The sequence below is a fragment of the Oncorhynchus clarkii genome, chromosome 6 (assembly GCF_045791955.1).
Source record: "Oncorhynchus clarkii lewisi isolate Uvic-CL-2024 chromosome 6, UVic_Ocla_1.0, whole genome shotgun sequence".
NCBI lineage: Eukaryota > Metazoa > Chordata > Actinopteri > Salmoniformes > Salmonidae > Oncorhynchus > Oncorhynchus clarkii.
In genome coordinates this window covers 85,393,590-85,409,536 of record NC_092152.1, presented here as the reverse complement: position 1 = coordinate 85,409,536, position 15,947 = coordinate 85,393,590, and the positions used below count along the sequence as shown (strand labels likewise).

The 15,947-nt window shown below is 48.1% G+C and overlaps 1 protein-coding gene across 1 annotated transcript in view; it reads left to right on the top strand.

The window, feature by feature from the left end:
• Positions 1-3,546: 3,546 nt before the first annotated feature.
• The window catches only part of LOC139411747 (rhophilin-2-like), a 78,271-nt gene continuing 65,870 nt past the window's right edge, over positions 3,547-15,947 (top strand). Inside the window, exon 1 of the mRNA XM_071158444.1 lies at positions 3,547-3,798. Coding sequence (XP_071014545.1) covers positions 3,733-3,798 — 66 coding nt within the window. The 5' untranslated portion in view covers positions 3,547-3,732. The remainder of the gene's footprint in view (positions 3,799-15,947) is intronic.

Here is a 15,947-nt window from a genome sequence, read left to right as displayed (position 1 = left end):
TATTGGTCACATACACATGGTTAGCAGACGTTATTGGTCACATACACATGGTTAGCAGATGTTATTGGTCACATACACATGGTTAGCAGATGTTATTGGTCACTTACACATGGGAAGCAGATGTTATTGGTCACTTACACATGGTAAGCAGAAGTTATTGGTCACTTACACATGGTTAGCAGACGTTATTGGTCACATACACATGGTAAGCAGAAGTTATTGCGAGTGTAGGGAAATTCTTGTAATACGTTAATAAATAATAAAAATACTGCAAAGTTTCCTAAGGACTAGAAGCGAGGCAGCCCTCTCCGTCGACACCATCTTGTTCACATGAAAGATGTCTTTCATGTCTGTCATATTTGTCATATTTAGAAAACCAAGTAGCCAGGGTGTTTCCTTTATGATTGTACTCCCTGCCTATCTTAACAACCACTATGAGCCATCTATATTATTTATTTATTTGTTTTATTCCAATTCAATCTGAAGTTAAAAAAAAATATAAAATAAAAAGTATTTTCTTTTCGAACCAATTTGGATAAAAATCCAGAGTATATTTTAATGTTTTCAGACGACAACAACACACACTGTTTTACTTCTATAAGGTTTTCATTCAAGGGTCCCTATAAATAAACCAGGTGGTATTGAAAATGCCTGTCTTCTAGCTGGAATCATTCCCAGCAATCAACAACATAATCACCACGACATCAACCTTGAAGAACAACCACTGTGTCTGAAGAGCTTAGAAATAACATGTCAAGTTTGCCCCGTACAGTTTCTAAGCAACCAAAGACACACCAATTACCTGGACACCGCACAACGTGAGGACAATAATAGTGCCATCGGTGTGTGTTCCCTCAGTATCCTGCCACTTGTTGTGACAGAGAGGAGTAATATCACAAACCACAACATGGCTGACTAACGCTGTTAGTAGATCTCGGTGACAGTAGGCTAATGGTGGGTCGCGACGTGGCAGTGGACATTTAGAATTGTTTCATTAATCAGTGGAATCTGATTGGGCCAAGTGCATCTGCACTCTTTGTTCAGTGTGCTTTCAGCTTAAACAGCAGGCTCAGTTTGGCAGCTGTGTGAGAGGGATAGGGAGAGGGGAGAGGGGAGAGGGGAGTGGGGAGAGGGAGAGAGGAGAGGGGAGAGGGGAGAGGAGAGAGGGAGAGGGAGAGGGGAGAGGGGAGTGGGGAGAGGGAGAGAGGAGAGGGGAGAGGGGAGAAGGGAGAGGGAGAGGGAGACGGAGAGGGGAGAGGGAGAAGGAGAAGGAGAGGGAGACGGAGAGGGGAGACGGAGAGGGGAGAAGGAGAGGGAGAAGGAGAGGGAGAGGGGAGAGGGAGAAGGAGAGGGGAGAAGGAGAGGGAGAGGGGAGAAGGAGAGGGAGAGGGGAGAAGGAAAGGGAGAAGGAGAGGGAGAGGGAGAAGGAGAGGGAGAGGGAGAAGGAGAGGTAGAGGGGAGAGGGAGAGGGAGAGGGAGAAGGAGAGGGGAGAAAGAGAGGGGAGATGGAGAAGGAGAGAGGAGAAGGAGAGGGGAGAAGGAGAGAGGGAGAGGGTAGAAGAAGAGGGGAGAGGGGAGATGGAGAGGGGAGAAGGAGAGGGAGAAGGAGAGGGAGAGGGAGAGGGAGAAGGAGAGGGGAGAAGGAGAGGGAGAAGGGAGAAGGAAAGGGAGAAGGAGAGGGGAGAAGGAGAGGGAGAAGGAGAGGGAGAGGGAGAGGGAGAAGGAGAGGTAGAGGGGAGAGGGAGAGGGAGAAGGAGAGGGGAGAAGGAGAGGGGAGAAAGAGAGGGGAGAAAGAGAGGGAGAGAGGAGAAGGAGAGGGGAGAAGGAGAGGGGAGAGGGGAGAGGGAGAGGGTAGAAGGAGAGGGGAGAGGGGAGAAGAAGAGGGGAGAAGGAGAGGGGAGAAGGAGAAGGAGAGGGGAGAGGGGAGAAGGAGAGGGAGAGGGTAGAAGGAGAGGGAGAGGGAGAAGGAGAGTGGAGAAGGAGAGGGTAGAAAGAGAGGGGAGAAGGAGAGGGAGAGAGGGGAGATGGAGAGGGAGAGAGGAGAAGAAGAGGGGAGAAGGAGAAGGGAGAAGGAGAGGGAGAAGGGGGAGGTAGAGAGAGATGCCAGTGTGCTTCCTGGTTTACCAGATCTTTTTTTCAGCAGTTTTTACCGGATGTTTTTTCAGCAGTTTTCTTGAAGCTCACTCAGCTTCCCATACGAGGCAGCGCTGTGGTTCAACAGCAGATGATGTGCTGTCAGTCACTGACTTGTTATTCCCACTCGCCACCACTCACTGCTGTCATCAAATGGACTCATTCTAGCCACAAGCTCTGACTGAGCTCAATAATCATGAAACACATTTGAAATGGTCTCCTGCCTGCCTGAGAACCAGTTCTGGGTTGTTCATCTACAGCAGGAAGTGGTCTCCTGCCTGACTGAAAACCGGTTCTGGGTTGTTCATCTACAGCAGGAAGTGGTCTCCTGCCTGACAGAACCCACTCATACAGTTTCATCTACAACAGGAAATGGTCTCCTGCCTGACTGAGAACCGGTTCTGGGTTGTTCATACCACAACAGGAAATGGTCTCCTGTCTGACTGAAAACCGGTTCTGGGTTGTTCATCTACAACAGGAAGTGGTCTCCTGCCTGACTGAGAAACGGTTCTGGGTTGTTCATCTACAACAGGAAGTGGTCTCCTGCCTGACTGAAAACCGGTTCTGGGTTGTTCATCTACAACAGGAAGTGGTCTCCTGTCTGGCTGAGAACCGGTTCTGGGCTGTTCATCTACAACAGGAAGTGGTCTCCTGCCTGACTGAGAAAGCAGTAGATGTTCTGGTCCAGTTTGGCACCACATACCTATGTGAGTCAGGGTTCTCAACTCTGACAAACTTAAAACAACAACAAGTACAGAAACAGTTTCAAGACTGAGCATTACCTCAGTGTTGCACTGTTAAAACCAGAGCCTAGAATAGACATGCTCTTATTAGGACTCTGAGTGCTTGTTTTGTCAGATAAACTGAAATAACCGATTTAAATTTTAGCAACCAGGAAATGGAGGAGCGATTATTGCATATTGCACCTTAAAATCCTTTGTAAATCCACTTCACAAATAGCCTATCAGCTTGAAACCTTTTAGAGTCATCAAAAACATTACCATGAGGAAGCATGTTAGGTTTGGTATTCAAACCACTGTAAATCCACTCTGATCTTTGTCATCCCGTGGACCCCGTTCATTGCTGCTTGCAGCTATAAGTTGCTGTACTCTATGTAGGTGAGAGAAACAAGAAGAAAAGTAATAAAATAAAAGTAGCCAAACATATGGAATGTGTTTTCTTGCATACTTCTGTATCATAAAACATTCTCTAAAGGCAAAAGGATCCTTCCACGTACAACCATGAAGCAGGCTCCTGGGCAGAGGGCTACGCCTCTTATGCAAATACTCAAGAGGAGCGATTGGAGCCCCGCCTACCTACAAAAGCAACACACTGCAACTAAAGATACTGATAACTTTACCGTTTTGTCTGCGCTGCGATCCGCTGCCGTCACACTCTCGGGGTGGGGTTTCTAGTTTAGCTGCGCGGAGAATAGCGACTGTCTGGTAGAGTGATGTCACATAACGAATAGACGAGAGACCGAACCAGTGACTGATTGTAATAGCTGGGGAAAGCGCACCTGTTGAATAACAGGCTCACAACCATATTCCCGTTTTCCGTATTTCTTCGAAGCTTTTGGCTGCGTTTTAAAAGTTCAGAATGACGGATACAATACTTACCAACGGAATCAAGGACCGAGCGGGTCAGAATGGATATTTTAAAAAGGTGAGTGATTTGTACGTTTTTATGATAGAGATGATAGCGCGGTTACGCAGGGGACGTTCATAACGATTCATGTGTTACAAACCGTTCACTTATGAATGGACTCGTGTCTGTTATAAACGCAGTGTTTCTGCTTTCACTGAAATGAACAGCGGCCTGGTGGATGTATTTCTGATGTTTTTCATCTCAATCAAAACAACCGGTGTTGATGTCTGACGGTACTACCTGTTTGATTAGTGGTTTATACCCTGTTTTTTTAAAAATACGATAACGCTATCTGCGGTTTTTAATGGGTTTGACTGATTGTCAGGTGTGGCAGTGGCCACTTAATGTCAGGTCGCTATCGTATTGGAACATACGGCAGTTGGTTGTCAAAGATCTTCTGGTGATATACACTACAGGTCAAACGTTTTAAAAGGGGTTTTCTTTATTTTATTCTATTTTATACATTGTAAAATAATTGTGAAGACATCAAAACTATGAAATAACACATATGGAATCATGTAGTAACCAAAAAAAAAAAGTGTTAAACAAATCTAAATATGTTATATTTGAGATTCTTCAAATAGCCACCCTTTGCCTTGGTGACAGCTTTGCCCACTCTTGGCATTCTCTCAACCAGCTTCACCTGGAATGCTTTTCCAACAGTATTTTAAGGAGTTTCCCTATATGCTGAGCACTTGTTGGATGCTTTTCCTTCACTCTGCGGTCCAACTCATCCCAAACCATCTCAATTGGGTTGAGGTCGGGTGATTGTGGAGGCCAGGTCATCTGATGCAGCACCCCCCCACATTTATTTGGGCTGTCAGTTATGAGGCTGGTAACTCTAATGAACTCCTCCGTTGCAGCAGAGGTAACTCTGGGTCTTCCTTTCCTGTGGCGGTCCTCATGAGAGACAGTTAACTCTAATGAACTGATCCTCTGCAGCAGAGGTAACTCTGGGTCTACCGATCCTGTGGCGGTCCTCATGAGAGCCAGTTTCATCACAGCGCGTGATGGTTTTTGCGGCTGCACTTGAATAAACTTTAAAAGTTATTGAAATGTTCCGTATTGACTTTCCTTCATGTCTTAAAGTAATGGTGGACTGACCTTCATGTCTTAAAGTAATGATGGACTGACCTTCATGTCTAAAGTAACGATGGACTGACCTTCATGTCTTATAGTAATGGTGGACTGACCTTCATGTCTTAAAGTAATGGTGGACTGACCTTCATGTCTTAAAGTAATGATGGACTGACCTTCATGTCTTAAAGTAATGATGGACTGACCTTCATGTCTAAAGTAATGATGGACTGACCTTCATGTCTAAAGTAATGATGGACTGACCTTCATGTCTTAAAGTAATGATGGACTGACCTTCATGTCTAAAGTAATGGTGGACTGACCTTCATGTCTAAAGTAATGATGGACTGACCTTCATGTCTAAAGTAATGATGGACTGACCTTCATGTCTTAAAGTAATGATGGACTGACCTTCATGTCTTAAAGTAATGATGGACTGACCTTCATGTCTTAAAGTAATGATGGACTGACCTTCATGTCTTAAAGTAATGATGGACTGACCTTCATGTCTAAAGTAATGATGGACTGACCTTCATGTCTAAAGTAATGATGGACTGACCTTCATGTCTAAAGTAATGATGGACTGACCTTCATGTCTTAAAGTAATGATGGACTGACCTTCATGTCTAAAGTAATGATGGACTGACCTTCATGTCTTAAAGTAATGATGGACTGACCTTCATGTCTAAAGTAATGATGGACTGACCTTCATGTCTAAAGTAATGATGGACTGACCTTCATGTCTAAAGTAATGATGGACTGACCTTCATGTCTAAAGTAATGATGGACTAACCTTCATGTCTTAAAGTAATGATGGACTGACCTTCATGTCTAAAGTAATGATGGACTGACCTTCATGTCTAAAGTAATGATGGACTGACCTTCATGTCTAAAGTAATGATGGACTGACCTTCATGTCTAAAGTAATGATGGACTGACCTTCATGTCTAAAGTAATGATGGACTGACCTTCATGTCTAAAGTAATGATGGACTGACCTTCATGTCTAAAGTAATGATGGACTGACCTTCATGTCTAAAGTAATGGTGGACTTTCCTTCATGTCTTAAAGTAATGATGGACTGACCTTCATGTCTAAAGTAATGGTGGACTTTCCTTCATGTCTTAAAGTAATGGTGGACTTTCCTTCATGTCTTAAAGTAATGATGGACTGACCTTCATGTCTAAAGTAATGGTGGACTTTCCTTCATGTCTTAAAGTAATGATGGACTGACCTTCATGTCTTAAAGTAATGATGGACTTTCCTTCATGTCTTAAAGTAATGATGGACTGACCTTCATGTCTAAAGTAATGATGGACTGACCTTCATGTCTAAAGTAATGGTGGACTGACCTTCATGTCTTAAAGTAATGATGGACTGACCTTCATGTCTTAAAGTAATGATGGACTGACCTTCATGTCTTAAAGTAATGATGGACTGACCTTCATGTCTTAAAGTAATGATGGACTGTCGTTTCTCTTCGCTTATTTAAGCTGTTCTTGCCCTGATATGGACTTGGTCTTTTACCAAATAGGGCTAACTTCACCCCTACCTTGTCACAACACAACTGATTGCTAAATCATTATGTTAATAACTAATGTGGTGAGATACAAGAATCGACATTAAAACATTGTAGAGATGCAAAACCTTTGACTAACACTGACTCATTCAAGGGTTTTTCTTTATGTTGACTATTTTCTACCTTATAGAATAATAGTGAAGACATCAACACTATGAAATAACACATATGGAATCACGTAGTAACCAAAAAAGGTGTAGTAATCAAAATATATTTTATATTTGAGATTCTTCAAAGTAGCCACCCTTTGCCTTGATGACAGCTTTGCACAATCTTGGCATTCTCTCAACCAGCTTCATGAGGTAGTCACCTGGAATGCATTTCAATTCACAGGTGCGCCGTGTTAAAAGTTCCTTTGTGGAATTTATTTCCTTAATGTGTTTGAGCCAAAATATCTCAATCTGTGGATGAGCAACTGATCACTGATCACTGATCAACTGATCACTGATCACTGATCACATGGTCCATTTAAAGACGACCAGGGTGAAAGAACATAAACCTTATATCCTGTTGCTCCCATTATTTTGCTAACAAGAAAGAAACTATTAGGGAGTATTGGACGTGTGTGTGTGTGTGTGTGTGAGATAGTGTGTGTGTGTGTGTGTGTGTGTGAGAGATAGTGTGTGTGTGTGTGATAGTGGCCAGCCTAATGGACCTATATCTTACAGCCTACTGTGAATACATTATCAGGTATTTATGGAATGCTTTTATCTACTGAGGTGTGTGTGCTCCTTCCTGCCTGTGTGTCTGTGGTGTGTGTTTGTGCTCCTGTCTGCGGTGTGTGTTTTGTGTGTCTTTCTGAGGAACATGCCCCCTGGATAACAAGCTGGCGAGGTTGGACAGATAGCCTGGCAGTCTACTAGAAGATACCAAAACCCTTACCGTTACGCTTGTTTACACTGAGCTGCTCAGGAGTCGGATGCACAATCATGTTTACATTAACACACTGTGGACTCGTCCCACCCATATCTCTCGCCAACGTATCTCAATGCAGAGATGGGATCTGTCCCAAACTGGATCTTTATCCACAGGTTCCACGCTGCTCCATCGAGAAGATTGAAATACTGCTGGTTTCCCCCGATAACTGCCCTTTTCGTCATCATGCTAGCTAGCAGTAACAACAGCAGCCATTATGAAGGTAGCCTAGCAGTTCATCTCAATGGGCCAGTAACCGAAAGGTCGCTGGTTCGAATCCCAGAGACGGCAAGATGGAACAATCTGCCGTTCTGCCCTTGAGCAAGGCAGTTAACCCCCAACAACAACTGTTCCCAGGGTGCTGATGACGTCCATAGTCCCCCCTCACCTCTCTGATTGAGGGATTGGGTTAATTGCGGAAGACCCATTGAGGTTGAAGGCTTTCCGTTGACCAACTGACTAGGTATCCACCCCCCTTTTCCCAACTGACTAGGTATCCACCCCCCTTTTCCCAACTGACTAGGTATCTCCCCCCTTTTCCCCGACTGACTAGGTGTCCCCCCCCCTTTCCCCGACTGACTAGGTATCTCCCCCCTTTTCCCAACTGACTAGGTATCCCCCCCCTTTCCCCGACTGACTAGGTATCTCCCCCCTTTTCCCAACTGACTAGGTATCCCCCCCTTTTCCCAACTGACTAGGTATCCCCCCCCTTTCCCCGACTGACTAGGTATCCCCCCTTTTCCCAACTGACTAGGTATCTCCCCCCTTTTCCCAACTGACTAGGTATCTCCCCCCTTTTCCCAACTGACTAGGTATCCCCCACTTTTCCCAACTGACTAGGTATCCCCCCCTTTTCCCCAACTGACTAGGTATCCCCCCCTTTTCCCCAACTGACTAGGTATGCCCCCCCTTTTCCCAACTGACTAGGTATCTTCCCCCCCTTTTCCCAACTGACTAGGTATCTCCCCCCTTTTCCAAACTGACTAGGTATCCCCCCCTTTTCCCAACTGACTAGGTATCCCCCCCCTTTTCCCAACTGACTAGGTATCCCCCCCTTTTCCCAACTGACTAGGTATCCCCCCCTTTTCCCAACTGACTAGGTATCCCCCCCTTTTCCCAACTGACTAGGTATCCCCCCCTTTTCCCCAACTGACTAGGTATCCCCCCCCCTTTCCCCAACTGACTAGGTATCCCCCCCCCTTTCCCCAACTGACTAGGTATCCCCCCCCCTTTCCCCAACTGACTAGGTATCCCCCCTTTCCCAACTGACTCTGTATCCCCCCCTTCCCTAAAGGTAAAGTTTGGAGGACAGTGGCATGTCCCATCCCTGCATTGAGGTTCTTTTCCCGGTAGGGTCGATGTCTTCTAGCTGACAGAGATATGGATGATGAGTCCCAGCCAGGCATCGGTCGTTGCCCCCATACCCTAGGCCTAATGTAAAAGGAATGTTATGTCCCAAGTGGTACACTCTTCCCTATGGGCCCTGGTTGAATGGTACACTCTTCCCTATGGGCCCTGGTTGAATGGTACACTATTCCCTATGGGCCCTGGTTGAATGGTACACTATTCCCTATGGGCCCTGGTTGAATGGTACACTATTCCCTATGGGCCCTGGTTGAATGGTACACTATTCCCTATGGGGCCCTGGTTGAATGGTACACTATTCCCTATGGGCCCTGGTTGAATGGTACACTATTCCCTATGGGCCCTGGTTGAATGGTACACTCTTCCCTATGGGCCCTGGTTGAATGGTACACTATTCCCTATGGGCCCTGGTTGAATGGTACACTATTCCCTATGGGCCCTGGTTGAATGGTACACTATTCCCTATGGGCCCTGGTTGAATGGTACACTCTTCCCTATGGGCCCTGGTTGAATGGTACACTATTCCCTATGGGCCCTGGTTGAATGGTACACTATTCCCTATGGGCCCTGGTTGAATGGTACACTATTCCCTATGGGCCCTGGTTGAATGGTACACTATTCCCTATGGGCCCTGGTTGAATGGTACACTCTTCCCTATGGGGCCCTGGTTGAATGGTACACTATTCCCTATGGGGCCCTGGTTGAATGGTACACTATTCCCTATGGGCCCTGGTTGAATGGTACACTATTCCCTATGGGCCCTGGTTGAATGGTACACTATTCCCTATGGGCCCTGGTTGAATGGTACACTATTCCCTATGGGCCCTGGTTGAATGGTACACTATTCCCTATGGGCCCTGGTTGAATGGTACACTCTTCCCTATGGGCCCTGGTTGAATGGTACACTATTCCCTATGGGCCCTGGTTGAATGGTACACTATTCCCTATGGGCCCTGGTTGAATGGTACACTATTCCCTATGGGCCCTGGTTGAATGGTACACTATTCCCTATGGGCCCTGGTTGAATGGTACACTCTTCCCTATGGGGCCCTGGTTGAATGGTACACTCTTCCCTATGGGGCCCTGGTTGAATGGTACACTATTCCCTATGGGCCCTGGTTGAATGGTACACTCTTCCCTATGGGCCCTGGTCGAATGGTACATGGTACACTATTCCCTATGGGCCCTGGTTGAATGGTACACTATTCCCTATGGGCCCTGGTCCAATGGTACACTCTTCCCTATGGGCCCTGGTTGAATGGTACACTATTCCCTATGGGCCCTGGTTGAATGGTACACTCTTCCCTATGGGGCCTGGTTGAATGGTACACTCTTCCCTATGGGCCCTGGTTGAATGGTACACTATTCCCTATGGGCCCTGGTCCAATGGTACACTCTTCCCTATGGGGCCCTGGTTGAATGGTACACTATTCCCTATGGGCCCTGGTTGAATGGTACACTATTCCCTATGGGGCCCTGGTTGAATGGTACACTATTCCCTATGGGCCCTGGTTGAATGGTACACTATTCCCTATGGGCCCTGGTTGAATGGTACACTATTCCCTATGGGCCCTGGTTGAATGGTACACTATTCCCTATGGGGCCCTGGTTGAATGGTACACTCTTCCCTATGGGGCCTGGTTGAATGGTACACTCTTCCCTATGGGCCCTGGTTGAATGGTACACTATTCCCTATGGGCCCTGGTCCAATGGTACACTCTTCCCTATGGGGCCCTGGTTGAATGGTACACTATTCCCTATGGGCCCTGGTCCAATGGTACACTATTCCCTATGGGCCCTGGTTGAATGGTACACTATTCCCTATGGGCCCTGGTTGAATGGTACACTATTCCCTATGGGCCCTGGTCCAATGGTACACTATTCCCTATGGGCCCTGGTTGAATGGTACACTATTCCCTATGGGCCCTGGTCCAATGGTACACTATTCCCTATGGGCCCTGGTCCAATGGTACACTCTTCCCTATGGGCCCTGGTTGAATGGTACACTATTCCCTATGGGCCCTGGTCCAATGGTACACTATTCCCTATGGGCCCTGGTCGAATGGTACACTCTTCCCTATGGGGCCCTGGTTGAATGGTACACTATTCCCTATGGGGCCCTGGTTGAATGGTACACTATTCCCTATGGGCCCTGGTCGAATGGTACACTATTCCCTATGGGCCCTGGTCCAATGGTACACTATTCCCTATGGGCCCTGGTCCAATGGTACACTATTCCCTATGGGCCCTGGTCCAATGGTACACTATTCCCTATGGGCCCTGGTTGAATGGTACACTATTCCCTATGGGCCCTGGTTGAATGGTACACTCTTCCCTATGGGCCCTGGTTGAATGGTACACTATTCCCTATGGGCCCTGGTTGAATGGTACACTATTCCCTATGGGCCCTGGTCCAATGGTACACTATTCCCTATGGGCCCTGGTTGAATGGTACACTATTCCCTATGGGCTCTGGTCCAATGGTACACTATTCCCTATGGGCCCTGGTCCAATGGTACACTCTTCCCTATGGGCCCTGGTTGAATGGTACACTATTCCCTATGGGCCCTGGTCCAATGGTACACTATTCCCTATGGGCCCTGGTCGAATGGTACACTCTTCCCTATGGGGCCCTGGTTGAATGGTACACTATTCCCTATGGGGCCCTGGTTGAATGGTACACTATTCCCTATGGGCCCTGGTCGAATGGTACACTATTCCCTATGGGCCCTGGTCCAATGGTACACTATTCCCTATGGGCCCTGGTCCAATGGTACACTATTCCCTATGGGCCCTGGTCCAATGGTACACTATTCCCTATGGGCCCTGGTTGAATGGTACACTATTCCCTATGGGCCCTGGTTGAATGGTACACTCTTCCCTATGGGCCCTGGTTGAATGGTACACTATTCCCTATGGGCCCTGGTCCAATGGTACACTATTCCCTATGGGGCCCTGGTTGAATGGTACACTATTCCCTATGGGCCCTGGTCCAATGGTACACTATTCCCTATGGGCCCTGGTTGAATGGTACACTATTCCCTATGGGCCCTGGTTGAATGGTACACTATTCCCTATGGGCCCTGGTCCAATGGTACACTATTCCCTATGGGCCCTGGTTGAATGGTACACTATTCCCTATGGGCCCTGGTCCAATGGTACACTATTCCCTATGGGCCCTGGTTGAATGGTACACTATTCCCTATGGGCCCTGGTTGAATGGTACACTATTCCCTATGGGCCCTGGTCCAATGGTACACTATTCCCTATGGGCCCTGGTTGAATGGTACACTATTCCCTATGGGGCCCTGGTTGAATGGTACACTCTTCCCTATGGGGCCCTGGTTGAATGGTACACTATTCCCTATGGGCCCTGGTTGAATGGTACACTATTCCCTATGGGGCCCTGGTTGAATGGTACACTATTCCCTATGGGGCCTGGTCCAATGGTACACTATTCCCTATGGGCCCTGGTTGAATGGTACACTATTCCCTATGGGGCCTGGTTGAATGGTACACTGTTCCCTATGGGCCCTGGTTGAATGGTACACTATTCCCTATGGGCCCTGGTTGAATGGTACACTATTCCAAATGGGCCCTGGTTGAATGGTACACTATTCCATATGGGGCCCTGGTTGAATGGTACACTATTCCATATGGGCCCTGGTTGAATGGTACACTATTCCCTATGGGCCCTGGTTGAATGGTACACTATTCCCTATGGGCCCTGGTTGAATGGTACATGGTACACTATTCCCTATGGGCCCTGGTTGAATGGTACACTATTCCCTATGGGCCCTGGTTGAATGGTACACTATTCCCTATGGGCCCTGGTTGAATGGTACAGTATTCCCTATGGGCCCTGGTTGAATGGTACACTATTCCCTATGGGCCCTGGTTGAATGGTACACTATTCCCTATGGGCCCTGGTTGAATGGTACACTATTCCCTATGGGCCCTGGTTGAATGGTACAGTATTCCCTATGGGCCCTGGTTGAATGGTACACTATTCCCTATGGGGCCCTGGTCGAATGGTACACTATTCCCTATGGGGCCCTGGTCGAATGGTACACTATTCCCTATGGGGCCCTGGTTGAATGGTACACTATTCCCTATGGGGCCCTGGTTGAATGGTACACTATTCCCTATGGGGCCCTGGTTGAATGGTACACTATTCCCTATGGGCCCTGGTTGAATGGTACACTATTCCCTATGGGGCCCTGGTCGAATGGTACACTATTCCCTATGGGGCCCTGGTTGAATGGTACACTATTCCCTATGGGGCCCTGGTTGAATGGTACACTATTCCCTATGGGCCCTGGTTGAATGGTACACTATTCCCTATGGGCCCTGGTCCAATGGTACACTATTCCCTATGGGGCCCTGGTTGAATGGTACACTATTCCCTATGGGGCCCTGGTTGAATGGTACACTATTCCCTATGGGCCCTGGTCCAATGGTACACTATTCCCTATGGGCCCTGGTTGAATGGTACATGGTACACTATTCCCTATGGGCCCTGGTTGAATGGTACACTATTCCCTATGGGGCCCTGGTTGAATGGTACACTATTCCCTATGGGCCCTGGTTGAATGGTACACTATTCCCTATGGGCCCTGGTCCAATGGTACACTATTCCCTATGGGCCCTGGTTGAATGGTACACTATTCCCTATGGGCCCTGGTTGAATGGTACACTATTCCCTATGGGGCCCTGGTTGAATGGTACACTATTCCCTATGGGCCCTGGTTGAATGGTACACTATTCCCTATGGGCCCTGGTCCAATGGTACACTATTCCCTATGGGGCCCTGGTTGAATGGTACACTCTTCCCTATGGGCCCTGGTTGAATGGTACACTATTCCCTATGGGCCCTGGTTGAATGGTACACTATTCCCTATGGGCCCTGGTTGAATGGTACACTATTCCCTATGGGCCCTGGTTGAATGGTACACTATTCCCTATGGGCCCTGGTTGAATGGTACACTCTTCCCTATGGGGCCCTGGTTGAATGGTACACTCTTCCCTATGGGGCCCTGGTTGAATGGTACACTATTCCCTATGGGCCCTGGTTGAATGGTACACTCTTCCCTATGGGCCCTGGTCGAATGGTACATGGTACACTATTCCCTATGGGCCCTGGTTGAATGGTACACTATTCCCTATGGGCCCTGGTCCAATGGTACACTCTTCCCTATGGGCCCTGGTTGAATGGTACACTATTCCCTATGGGCCCTGGTTGAATGGTACACTCTTCCCTATGGGGCCTGGTTGAATGGTACACTCTTCCCTATGGGCCCTGGTTGAATGGTACACTATTCCCTATGGGCCCTGGTCCAATGGTACACTCTTCCCTATGGGGCCCTGGTTGAATGGTACACTATTCCCTATGGGCCCTGGTTGAATGGTACACTATTCCCTATGGGGCCCTGGTTGAATGGTACACTATTCCCTATGGGCCCTGGTTGAATGGTACACTATTCCCTATGGGCCCTGGTTGAATGGTACACTATTCCCTATGGGCCCTGGTTGAATGGTACACTATTCCCTATGGGGCCCTGGTTGAATGGTACACTCTTCCCTATGGGGCCTGGTTGAATGGTACACTCTTCCCTATGGGCCCTGGTTGAATGGTACACTATTCCCTATGGGCCCTGGTCCAATGGTACACTCTTCCCTATGGGGCCCTGGTTGAATGGTACACTATTCCCTATGGGCCCTGGTCCAATGGTACACTATTCCCTATGGGCCCTGGTTGAATGGTACACTATTCCCTATGGGCCCTGGTTGAATGGTACACTATTCCCTATGGGCCCTGGTCCAATGGTACACTATTCCCTATGGGCCCTGGTTGAATGGTACACTATTCCCTATGGGCCCTGGTCCAATGGTACACTATTCCCTATGGGCCCTGGTCCAATGGTACACTCTTCCCTATGGGCCCTGGTTGAATGGTACACTATTCCCTATGGGCCCTGGTCCAATGGTACACTATTCCCTATGGGCCCTGGTCGAATGGTACACTCTTCCCTATGGGGCCCTGGTTGAATGGTACACTATTCCCTATGGGGCCCTGGTTGAATGGTACACTATTCCCTATGGGCCCTGGTCGAATGGTACACTATTCCCTATGGGCCCTGGTCCAATGGTACACTATTCCCTATGGGCCCTGGTCCAATGGTACACTATTCCCTATGGGCCCTGGTCCAATGGTACACTATTCCCTATGGGCCCTGGTTGAATGGTACACTATTCCCTATGGGCCCTGGTTGAATGGTACACTCTTCCCTATGGGCCCTGGTTGAATGGTACACTATTCCCTATGGGCCCTGGTTGAATGGTACACTATTCCCTATGGGCCCTGGTCCAATGGTACACTATTCCCTATGGGCCCTGGTTGAATGGTACACTATTCCCTATGGGCCCTGGTCCAATGGTACACTATTCCCTATGGGCCCTGGTCCAATGGTACACTCTTCCCTATGGGCCCTGGTTGAATGGTACACTATTCCCTATGGGCCCTGGTCCAATGGTACACTATTCCCTATGGGCCCTGGTCGAATGGTACACTCTTCCCTATGGGGCCCTGGTTGAATGGTACACTATTCCCTATGGGGCCCTGGTTGAATGGTACACTATTCCCTATGGGCCCTGGTCGAATGGTACACTATTCCCTATGGGCCCTGGTCCAATGGTACACTATTCCCTATGGGCCCTGGTCCAATGGTACACTATTCCCTATGGGCCCTGGTCCAATGGTACACTATTCCCTATGGGCCCTGGTTGAATGGTACACTATTCCCTATGGGCCCTGGTTGAATGGTACACTCTTCCCTATGGGCCCTGGTTGAATGGTACACTATTCCCTATGGGCCCTGGTCCAATGGTACACTATTCCCTATGGGGCCCTGGTTGAATGGTACACTATTCCCTATGGGCCCTGGTCCAATGGTACACTATTCCCTATGGGCCCTGGTTGAATGGTACACTATTCCCTATGGGCCCTGGTTGAATGGTACACTATTCCCTATGGGCCCTGGTCCAATGGTACACTATTCCCTATGGGCCCTGGTTGAATGGTACACTATTCCCTATGGGCCCTGGTCCAATGGTACACTATTCCCTATGGGCCCTGGTTGAATGGTACACTATTCCCTATGGGCCCTGGTTGAATGGTACACTATTCCCTATGGGCCCTGGTCCAATGGTACACTATTCCCTATGGGCCCTGG